Genomic DNA, 10,535 nt, shown 5'->3' on the forward strand with positions numbered 1-10,535 from the left:
TTGTTGAAATTCTTTTTCTCAAGGGATGTTCGATTCAAGGGACGAAGTTAATATCCATCGATACCCTACTCGAGCTATAAAAATTCAATGAACAGGAAGTGTCAATGACGAGGCCGAATCGTGGCGATTCGTCTCTCTCTCTTTCTCTCTCTCCGGTCGAGGAACGCGTTCAACCAAGGGAACGAGAAGAATGCAAACGCGGTAGGGATAGAAAGGCGCCGACTCTAATTGATATAACCAGATAAGAGGCACGAAGAGAGATAGGAACGCGGCTTGAATTCGAAGGGCTGGAGTACTTGTGAAAGAGAGACAGGGATCGTCGTGGGCGAAAAGAGAGAGGAGAAAGAAGCATCCTCGCGGAATTCTCTCTTTGTCCGTGCCGAAATTCCATCGGTCGCCGCAAAGAAAAGACGACCGGCTTGGAACGAGCCTAGACTGTCAACCGGCATTTTTTCTCCTTTTCTTTCACGTCTGACGGATTCATTATGTAATTCGCGTAATGGCGGACTTCTCGACCCACCCCCTCCTCTACTTTTCTCAAGACGTCTTGGAATTCAATTGTTTCAAAGTCGTGGAAACTCCCGACGATGGGGACCAAAGCGAAGAGGGCGAGAAAAGAAGACTTTTTTCCCTTTCCTCCGTTACCACTTTCTTCCTCCTTCCATTCCCTTTTCCTATACGTGTATGCTTACTTGTGTTCGTTCCTTAATTTTATGTGTATTCGTGCGTCGTCCACGAGGGTTCAAACTGGCGCAAAAGACGGCGGTTCGTGGAAAAGCAGGCTATACAAGATCCAACGACCAGAGAAAATAATACCCAGCCCTCTCCCACGGCGACCTTTCAAAGCGGCTACTCAACTTCGCAATTTCGTTTATTGCGTAGTTTGCAAGAGGTTGCGTATCGCCGCGGTTAAATCCGGAGAGGACTCTATTTTTTGTTTTCCTTTCCATCCTCTTTCCAAGTTTGACCTTCCTTCGCTTTCTACGTAAGGGTAGGTTTATTAAATCCTACTCTCCTACCATCTAGTCGCGTTTATTCAATGACGCTGTTGAAACAAAAAAAAAAAAAAATATTACATTCCTTCGCTCCTGCTATTCCAGCCTTTTCTAATTTGTTCCATCTTCCTTTAACCCACCATGTGTTCAAGATTCAAAGTTCAAAACGTAGAAACAATCATTCGGTATCTTTAACTACTTCTCGAGACGGAAAACTTTATACTTCTCAATGAAGAAGTTCCGCAACCAGTTCCAGAAGAGTCTATCGACTTCCAGACGACTTGAAGATCGTCGGCTTCACCGATCGTAGCAAGATAAGGAAGAAAGAGAAATACTGAATTGTTCCCTCGGCGAATTTCTTCGAGAATTAATATTTGCAACATGGATTTCCATGACGATATTCTGGATGGAACGGTATAAATAACGGGTGATTCAAGAGACAAATTATGTGGATTTTAGCCTCAACATGCCCGCGGAAACGCAGTTCCGTGTGGGACAGTTGAAAAAAAAAGAGAATTTCCAGATTAAACCTATCATTTTACAACTTGTCGAGTGGAAATACGAGCGATATGGATATTGAATATATCCCGGGAAATAAACAAGGGGGAATCTATCCTTGATTTCGAAATTTTTCAAACTCGCCTCGAGTTACTTTTCGGATTGTTTTATTAAAGGTATGATTATTTAATGTGTTATCTGTAAAGTAGCACTTTCGGAACATACTATTTATATCCGTGAGAGTTATTTATATTGTTCAATTACATAAATTATTTTTCTTATTCTCGAGTGTATTTGATTTTAATATAGGTTTTTTTATAAATATTTCGTAAATGTAGTATTTCGAATTTAATGGAAAGTAGAAGAATATTTGTTAACAATTACTCTATATATTCAAGTCGAATCGAATTTTTGTATTAAATATATATTAATATTTATTAAATTATTACTTATCGAAATTTCCGGATCAAAATGGTGGACAGCGAATAGAACAAGGTAGATGTAAATATAATATCCAATAGTATTCTTGTAACGTTGTAAAGAAAAGCGGTGGTCGAAGAATAGTGGAATAAACGAAAGGCCTGAAGGATAAAATTAAAAAGATCAAGTTACAAATATCCGGGAAAGACATTGGAATACTAAGGAATAGGAAAAGAAAAAGATAGAAAGAAAGAAATCAACCAACCTTTATTTACGCTTCTTTGTTTTATTTTTGATACACATCTCGTTATCTTCATCTCCTTAAGAGGATCGAACATGAGGATTGACAGCTTGTTATCCTTCAACACTTAAATATCGTACAATTTTCGACGAAACAAACAGGACAAATTGTTTCTGCGGCTTCGTTAAATTTACTTGAAAAAGATTGTTTCGAACGATGATCGTACGACAAGCACGCCAAAGTGCATTCATATGCCCTCTGTGAATTATTCGTTGAACTAAAATATGTCTGAAATTCAAATTGGGAATAAGGATAGATATGTAACATCCATATACACATATATGAAAATCTATCAAACAAGTCGAAGATATGATTCGTATAAGCTATTTATTTTTGGCTTATAAATCATATATAAATAAGAGTTTCGATTTCACTATGTACACACTAGAATAAAAAAAAGTCTTCGATATTTCAAATATAATGAATTAAATAACATCACCCCCGCCTAGGTTTTATCTCGCAAATGAAATAACGACCAGCGTCAATGACCAAATACGAAGGACCTTTTTAAAGGGCTAGGGGAATTAATAGTTTAATATCGACCCAACTTCATCGATGTCGAGAAGAATTCATTGGTCGAAACTTTATATGTTATTTTCAAACTGGCACACAAACAATATATACACTTATCCCTTCAAGATTCTGTAGATGGTAACATTTTTTCCAATTCCCGTAAAAGTTGTGCAATATGTTGTATTAACTTGAAACCAGTCATCGTAACTGGCCGTAATGTTTTACTATAACATTGTTTATATAAATTGGTAAGAGTTTCTGATCTGAAATATATATATATATGTTATAATAAAATATATTTAAAAATATAATAATTTAAAAATAACATGAAGAATGTATTAAAATTAAAAAAAAAAAAAGAACATACTCTTTTTTGCTATTGTTACTATTCTTGGTAACAAATAATTTTGTTAAAGATCGCAATATAAATTGTAACCGTTGTTCCAGTAGTATCACTAAACTTTCTTCGTCTTCTATTAATTTTTGCTCATCAACTTTTCCTTCTTCGAAACTTTCTTTCCCGATTTTAGTGCTAACAGCATTTACATTTTCAACCTTCTGCTTTTGAGAATTGTTCCTATCGCATAATATATCAATAATAGGTTTACATTGCAAAATTAATTGAAGTCCAGTTTGATATGCTTTCAACTTGCCATTAAAAGTTGTGGTACCTGCAATATAATGCTAATTCAAAAAATTAATCAAATATCAATAAAATCAAATCGAAAAAAAAATACATACAACGAGCTTGATGTTCGGCTAAAGCTACTCTTTCCATTTGAACTGTTAAAAACTCTGTAGTTTGTTCCAAAGCTAACAAAAGTTTTGCAGCTTTGTCGTAATATAGCTTACACAATTGCAAGCTTGTTTTTCTTTTAATATTATCCGTATCTGGTTCATATTCTCTATATACACGATGATATAAAGATGCGAGTCGATGTTGAATAGTTGCAGCCCGAAATTGATAAACTGGTTGCCGTGGTCCGGGTGTTTCAATATCACAATGCTTTAAAGCTTTCTGTAGGATATCGACAACTTCTCGTTCTAATTCTTCTTCGGTCTAAAATTATAATAAAAGATATGATATAAAAAAAAAAAATAAATAAAAAAAATAAAAAAATTAATAAACATACTTTGCATCCAGTTGTAGGATAATCTTGCAACAGCGTAGCCATTGTAAATAAAGTAGTAGATAAATCCCATGTAATAGTATCCCAAATCATAGGATTTGATTTTCTAGAACTTAAAACTTGCAAGGCTTTCTGATAACTCGCAAGTGCTTTATTATAAAAGTGACGTTCTTGAGTGTTTTGTTTTACATGCATGTGTGCACACAATCGCATAAGTCTTCCTGTATTTGAATGTAAAAGTGCTAAGTTCGCTTCGTCGTGAACAGTTTCAAATGCTTTCACGCCCGCTTCTAAATGAGTCAATGACCGAGTAAGCAATGCTGATACTCCATGTGAAGAACTTGATGTTTCTTCTACCAAATTTTCTTGTTGATATCGTGCTGTAAACATAGCATATTTTTTACATATTTTTATAACATATATTTTTCCTAAAAAAAGAAAATGAATAAAAATTCTTACTTCCAGCTTGATTCATGTAAAGCACACCTAATTCGTTATGAATGTTTCCTAACCGTCTTAGAAGATTATTTTTATCCATATCCAATGGTTCTAAGGATAACGCTTTTTCGTAACATTTATAAGATGCTACTAAAGTAGATTCTAAACTTTCTAATCGTTGTGGTAGTAATTCAGCACCATCTACAATTCAAAGTTATTTAAAATAAGTAATGAGCTGTATGAAAATACTTTTATATATATATATATTTTTTTTTTTTTTTTTTTACCTATATACATACTCGAATCCAAATCTTCTATTCTACATATATCTTCGACAATTCTTTCTTCAATTTCACTTTTTATTTCATAATCTTTTCTATGTTTCTCGACGTTACACCAATCTTGCACAGCCATAAAACAACAATCCCCTGCGCGCCCTAACAGATAGCTTATAGATTTATCATTTCGTATATCACAAAATATCTCCAGTATTTTTTGGCACCTTAAAACGGCTAACATATATCTGAGAGACGCGCCGTAATTTCTATTGGCATATTCATTTTCAGCGAGCACGGCAAAAATTAATGAAGCCTTTTCATACAATAATGTTTTTAAATGAATATTCCAACTAACATTATCGCTTTTTTTGGGCGCTTGCCATGTAGGTAAAGTTTCAGCTTTAAGCTTACATAGCAATGCTTTTGCTTCATTCTCATGAGGTTCCATTTTTGCAATGACTTTCTCAAGTTTCTTTACTTTCTTCTGTTTTGATTTTTTTTTATGAGTAGGACTGTTATTTATCGAACTCACTTCAGATTCAATTTCTTTTTTATCTTCTTTCAACGAAATATAAGGCATTGGAATTGCCTGAAAAGGTTTAGCCATATTCAAATGATTCTCTTCATATACTCTTTTCTTCTGCTCCTTTTCTTCTTCTTCCTTACGTTCTTCTTCTGAATTATCATCAATCGGAAAATACTGTAAACATTCGAGTCCGTGACAAACGTGATCTAAAGCGGCTAAACATCTTTCTTCGATAGTACCCGAAATTGGTGGTGGCTTATACTTAGGTTCTTCGCATTCCGCGTGTTCTTTGACTAAAAAAAAAATTTATTTTTTAATTTACTTATTCATATATAAAAAAAAATATAAAACACTAAACTTACTATTAGCCAATGTTAAAGACTTAAATGCAGCTTCTTCAAATTCCTCTTCCAAATCTTTTTCATTCTCATGATTAATACTAGATTCACTTTGCGTATCTTCTTCATCACTCTGATCCGACAAACCTGGACTGGCAGGGTCTGTATCAGATGGTATATAAAGATCAGATAACATAAAATGTGCAGATGTTACAATCTGTGGATACTTTTCTTTAGTCAATAATTGTATGCAATTTTTCAATAACATTCTAATAGTACCCTGTTGTCTATGATAATCAGAGGAATATTTCATATTACGAGCTACTCTATACAGTAACATGGCAACAGGTACAGTGAATGGATTCTGGCCCTTTTCATCTGATAAATCATGACACAGAGAAGTTAAATCATACAATTTTACTACATCATCATCCTTCCCTTTGAATAACCAATACGTATGTCCAGCTTTAGTTGCATTATTCTTTAAGAAACTTAAGATGTTTTGTGCAACATCTCTGATAACTTTAGGACTGAATTTAGAATGATCCAAATTAGGAAGATCTTCCGTTTTGATTAGTTCATATTTTTGCACAATACCATTCAAGTGATAACACATAACCACTTCTGGTACATTACACATCAAATTGTCTAACCAATAATCTATACCGGTTAAAACATTGATGGGTTTAGTCATATCTCTCAATCTAAGACTTATACATGGATGAGTTTGCCCTCCAAATATCGGCATGTCAGTACCAATAAGCATCTGTATATTCTCAAAAGTCCAGACAATATTCCTTGCAAAATTATGATTATAATTTGGATCTGGTACTTTTTCTTCTTGAGAAGGTTCTGGTAAGCAAGGTTCTAAAGTTTTCACAGGTAATTGTGGTTTGGTATGTTGTTCTTTGTTATCTGCCACTACTATTGAGTGATATAAAAACTTAGATACCAAGTTTCTTTGCTGCAAAGTATTTCTATTGTTTGTCTTATGAAACAAACATTTTTCTTTGTCTCCTAGATTCTGAAAAATATGCTCGTAAAAAAATTTCTTTAACCATTCCCAATCACTCTCTGCTTGTCTAAGTAAATACTTATGAATGTCAAAATCATCTAACAATAAAGTATTTTCTATTCTGTGAACCACCATTGATATGACTCCATGATTGTAAGGCAACTTTAACAATTTTTTTATGTTTTCTGCATCTGACACAACATCAACTTCCCCTACACAATCAGGGAACATATGTGCCATACGAAAACTAGAAAAGCCAGAGGTTTGAGACCAAACACTTTGCAGGCCATAACTCTCTGCAGAACTGCTGAGCCAATTGCTTGGTGGTAAATTTAAGTCTGTGTTGCATTGTAATTGAGCGTAAGTCGCGGGCGTTTGAACGGCCGAATATTTTACAACGGCGGTAGACTTGACCGGTTTCTTGGATGAATCAGATGGTATAGCCAGAGGCATAGGATTGACCTAAAATTGTACGTATATATAACATTAAAAATACCATATCACGTTTACATTTAACATATTTATTACAATTTTCATTCCACAGTGAATAAAATTAAGTAATACATTCGGTATATTGTTTGCGAACAGTAGCACGATGAAGTACTCCTAATATAGAGTAAAAAACGATTCTCGATAAAATAACGGTATTAAAATAAGGTATTTAACATCACTGATCGAAAAGAATATTACTTACAGTATCATATTTGGTATCCGTACTTTCTGACATTTTTAATTTCGAATGATGTCACTCGCGTCTCTCAAAACTTGTCGTTATGTTCCAAAATTTCTAGAAGGAACCAGAGTGTATCGAAATCTCAACCACTCGCATAACGCATAACCACTGATTATGTGATATACGGAGGAAGGTTGCAACATTTACAAACAGTTTCCTACAATAACAATTTTATTCTGCATTACCACATTTGAAAAAATATCGAAATTTTTCAGCACAAATGAGAATATAATAAAGAATAGGCTTTACGATTTTTAACAAACGTTTTTCAACAAATTTTTTACTCTCATTAGTCTCGGGAATATTAGGATTCCTTTAATTTCATTCATAGTGCGAGACAAGGAAAGCAAATAGTGGAAGAAGGACAGAGATAGGGTAAAAATATTGAAATCAGCGCCATCTTCAGAGTGCCGCAAATGAAACATAAAAACAAAGGACAGAGAATAGCGGAAGAAGGACAGAGATAGGATAAGAATTGATCATCAGCACCATCTATCGAATACCAAAGTTACTTCTCTTCAATTGGAAGATAAAGTAGAGTAAGAATTAAAGATCAACGCCATCTCTTGAGTATCTTTAAAAACATAATTTCTTACAAAGGTTCTCTTAATACTCAAGAGATGGGGTTAACAATCAATTCTTATTCTATCTCTGTCCTTCTCTTGCTATTTTCTGTCCTTCCTTTTTGTGTTTCATTTGCGGCACTCTGAAGATGGCGCTGATTTCAATATTTTTATCCTATCTCTGTCTTTCTCGCAATATTTACTCTCCTTGTCTATACTAACTCGATACGTGACCACAGACGAAGTACGAGATGTCAATTGAATACACTTTCATCATTTTCTCTTTCAAAATTACAATCTATCTTGATCTCTAATGTAAAAATAACATAATAGATATTACATTCTCAGCTTTATAATGTATCTCTGAGACAATAACCTCACAAAGCATAGCACGTATCTTGATATATGATGCAAGTGTTTTGCTCGACGACAGCGGTGGGATTTAAGCCACATCGAAACTCAAACAACGAAAGAAAACAATAAGGAATTTTAAAGCAATCTATCGAAAGAAAAAAAATCGAAGATATATTTATATATTCTTTCGATATTTACCGAGTGGAATTAGTGGAATTACTAACATTAATATAATTATTTAATTTAATTATTCAACGATTTCTCATAATAGAAATATAAAAAGCGAAGGAATAAAAAAAAAAAACGTACGAGAAATTAAAACCAAAGGAAAAAAAACAATCAAAAATAATCTTCAATAATCGTGAAACTCATCGCCTCGTCATCACAAGTCGCTTGTATCGTAACAGTTGTTTCTTATTTCAGCTCTGTGTGGGAAAGCAGATCGAAGCAGAAAGAAGCATAATAGAAATAGATTATAACGACAAAACGAAGCCCGCGAAGAGCCTGATCTTCGATTCAGTTGAAAGTGTAGCGTGTTCACGATGAAGAAACAAAGTATATTATCTTTATCCTCCCGGTTTGGAATAATAGCGCGAAAAAGGTTAGGAACGACGCGAGCAAAAAGACCCGATTTATCCGCAACGTTGAACGGATTATGAAGCCCTGAAAGAACTTGACGTCACTGGTACCGCGTTTATATATAAGATGCCCGATCGCCACCCTCAGAATACAGTCAACGACGGGAGGTGATCGACGATCAGAGGGCGAATTTCATCGAAGGCAGGCATGGTGGTGAACTTCAAGGTGTACAAGAAATGCTCGCCGAACGGGAAAATCTCTCTGTACCTGGGCAAGAGAGATTACATCGACTATCTGTCCGGTATCGAGCCGGTCGATGGGGTGATACTTCTCGACCAAGACTACGTGGACACCGGTAGGAAGGTATGGGGTCAGCTGGTTTGCAGCTTTCGTTACGGCCGTGAGGAGGACGAGGTGATGGGCCTCAACTTCCAAAAGGATCTCTACTTGATCTCGGAGCAACTGTTCCCGGTTAACAAGAAACGGGAGGAGAATCTGACCAAGCTTCAGGATCGTCTGTTGCAAAAACTAGGGCCAAACGCGATTCCGTTCACCTTCAAGTTCTCCCAATCCGCTCCGTCCAGCGTCACTCTGCAGCAAGGGGAGGAGGAGACAGGCGAGCCGTGCGGAGTGAACTACTACGTGAAGATCTATTGCGGGGAGACTGAGACCGACGTCACTCACAAAAGGAGCACCGTAATCATGGGAATAAGGAAGATCCAGTACGCGCCTACGAAGCAGGGCCGGCAGCCTTGCACCGTGGTGCGAAAGGACTTCTTGCTGAGCCCAGGCGACCTGGAACTTGAGGTCACGCTGGACAAGCAGCTGTACCATCACGGGGAGAGGATAGCCGTGAACGTGTGCGTGAGAAACAACAGCAACAAGGTGGTGAAGAAGATCAAGGCGTTGGTCCAGCAGGGCATCGACGTGGTCATCTTCCAGAACGGCCAATTCAGAACGGTGATCGACGCTGTGGAGACGCAGGACGGTTGCCCTATCAATCCTGGCTCCAACCTGACCAAGGTTCTTTACCTGAAACCGGAGCTGGAGAACAACAAGCATCGAAGGGGCATCGCGTTGGACGGTCGGCTGAAACGAGAGGAGAGCGAATTGGCATCCAGCACTCTGCTTCTTTCCCCGGATATACGCGAATCCTTCGGCATCGTGGTCTCGTACGCCGTCAAGGTGAAGCTCTACTTGGGCGCGCTGAGCGGGGAATTGTCAGCCGAGCTGCCGTTCATCCTGATGCGGCCCAAACCCGCCGACCGGATCAAGGTGGCGAACGAGGAGGTGGAGAACGTGAAGGAGAACGTGGAAAAGCCGATCGCCAGCTAGAGAGAAGGAGCCAACCATGCTCTCTGACAACCTTCGATCTCGACGATTTTGACGATGAATTGAATAACGTCTCGAATAACGATCCTTCTATTTGTATTTGCGTTCTCGAAAGTCAAACTATTTTTCCATAAAATATATATATATATACATATATACGATGTTGAATGTATTCGAATATTTAAAAAAAAAAAAAAAAAAAAGCTAATTATTGTAAATGATAAATTATTTGCTGTAATCGGGGAAATATACTGGAAAATTGACGAGAATTTTTTTTTCATAGAAGATTCGATGATGATGATGATGATGATGATGTTCGAATCGATGATTTAAAGGGATCTTGGCAACGAGGCGAGCGTTAAAGCGAATGGTCCAGAGTATACTCGAAGTGGGTTAACGATTCTAGGAATCCGATGTGCTATCGATCATAGCTGTTAGCCTAGATGAAAGTGAATCGTCCCAAGTAATCGAAACACATTTCACGCAAAATGTTGTGTATTCAACGATGATCATACGTTCGTG

The 10,535-nt window shown here is 36.6% G+C and overlaps 2 protein-coding genes across 6 annotated transcripts; one reads left to right on the top strand and one right to left on the bottom strand.

Annotated features, from left to right (window-relative positions):
- Positions 1 to 2,522: 2,522 nt before the first annotated feature.
- On the bottom strand, positions 2,523 to 7,562 carry LOC100867019 (erythroid differentiation-related factor 1). Of its 5 annotated transcripts, none has more exons than XR_015295267.1 (9): positions 7,147 to 7,533; positions 5,462 to 6,914; positions 4,583 to 5,392; positions 4,317 to 4,496; positions 3,861 to 4,237; positions 3,469 to 3,787; positions 3,381 to 3,398; positions 3,095 to 3,304; positions 2,523 to 2,990 (listed from the first exon to the last, which is right to left on the bottom strand). XR_015295267.1 is itself a non-coding variant. In XM_086917915.1 (9 exons), exons 2-9 carry the CDS (start codon positions 7,177 to 7,179, stop codon positions 2,849 to 2,851), a joined length of 3,618 nt encoding a protein of 1,205 aa, XP_086774041.1. In that variant the 5' UTR covers positions 7,180 to 7,342; positions 7,435 to 7,562; the 3' UTR covers positions 2,523 to 2,848. The 5 variants fall into 5 exon arrangements, 4 of the variants coding, with proteins under 4 accessions (XP_086774041.1, XP_012345080.1, XP_003696096.1 ...); XM_086917915.1 differs by having other exon boundaries at positions 3,095 to 3,398; positions 7,147 to 7,342; positions 7,435 to 7,562; XM_012489626.3 differs by having other exon boundaries at positions 3,095 to 3,398; positions 4,595 to 5,392.
- On the top strand, positions 6,747 to 10,276 carry Arr1 (arrestin 1). The gene is made up of 2 exons (XM_031918082.2): positions 6,747 to 6,922; positions 8,526 to 10,276. The coding sequence occupies exon 2, from the start codon at positions 8,889 to 8,891 to the stop codon at positions 10,014 to 10,016; it is 1,128 nt and encodes a 375-aa protein (XP_031773942.2). The 5' UTR covers positions 6,747 to 6,922; positions 8,526 to 8,888; the 3' UTR covers positions 10,017 to 10,276.
- Positions 10,277 to 10,535: the final 259 nt, after the last annotated feature.

This window comes from Apis florea, unplaced genomic scaffold (genome assembly GCF_048593485.1).
Source record: "Apis florea isolate Af1SG1 unplaced genomic scaffold, ASM4859348v1 contig_2272_pilon, whole genome shotgun sequence".
In the NCBI taxonomy this organism is placed as follows: domain Eukaryota; kingdom Metazoa; phylum Arthropoda; class Insecta; order Hymenoptera; family Apidae; genus Apis; species Apis florea.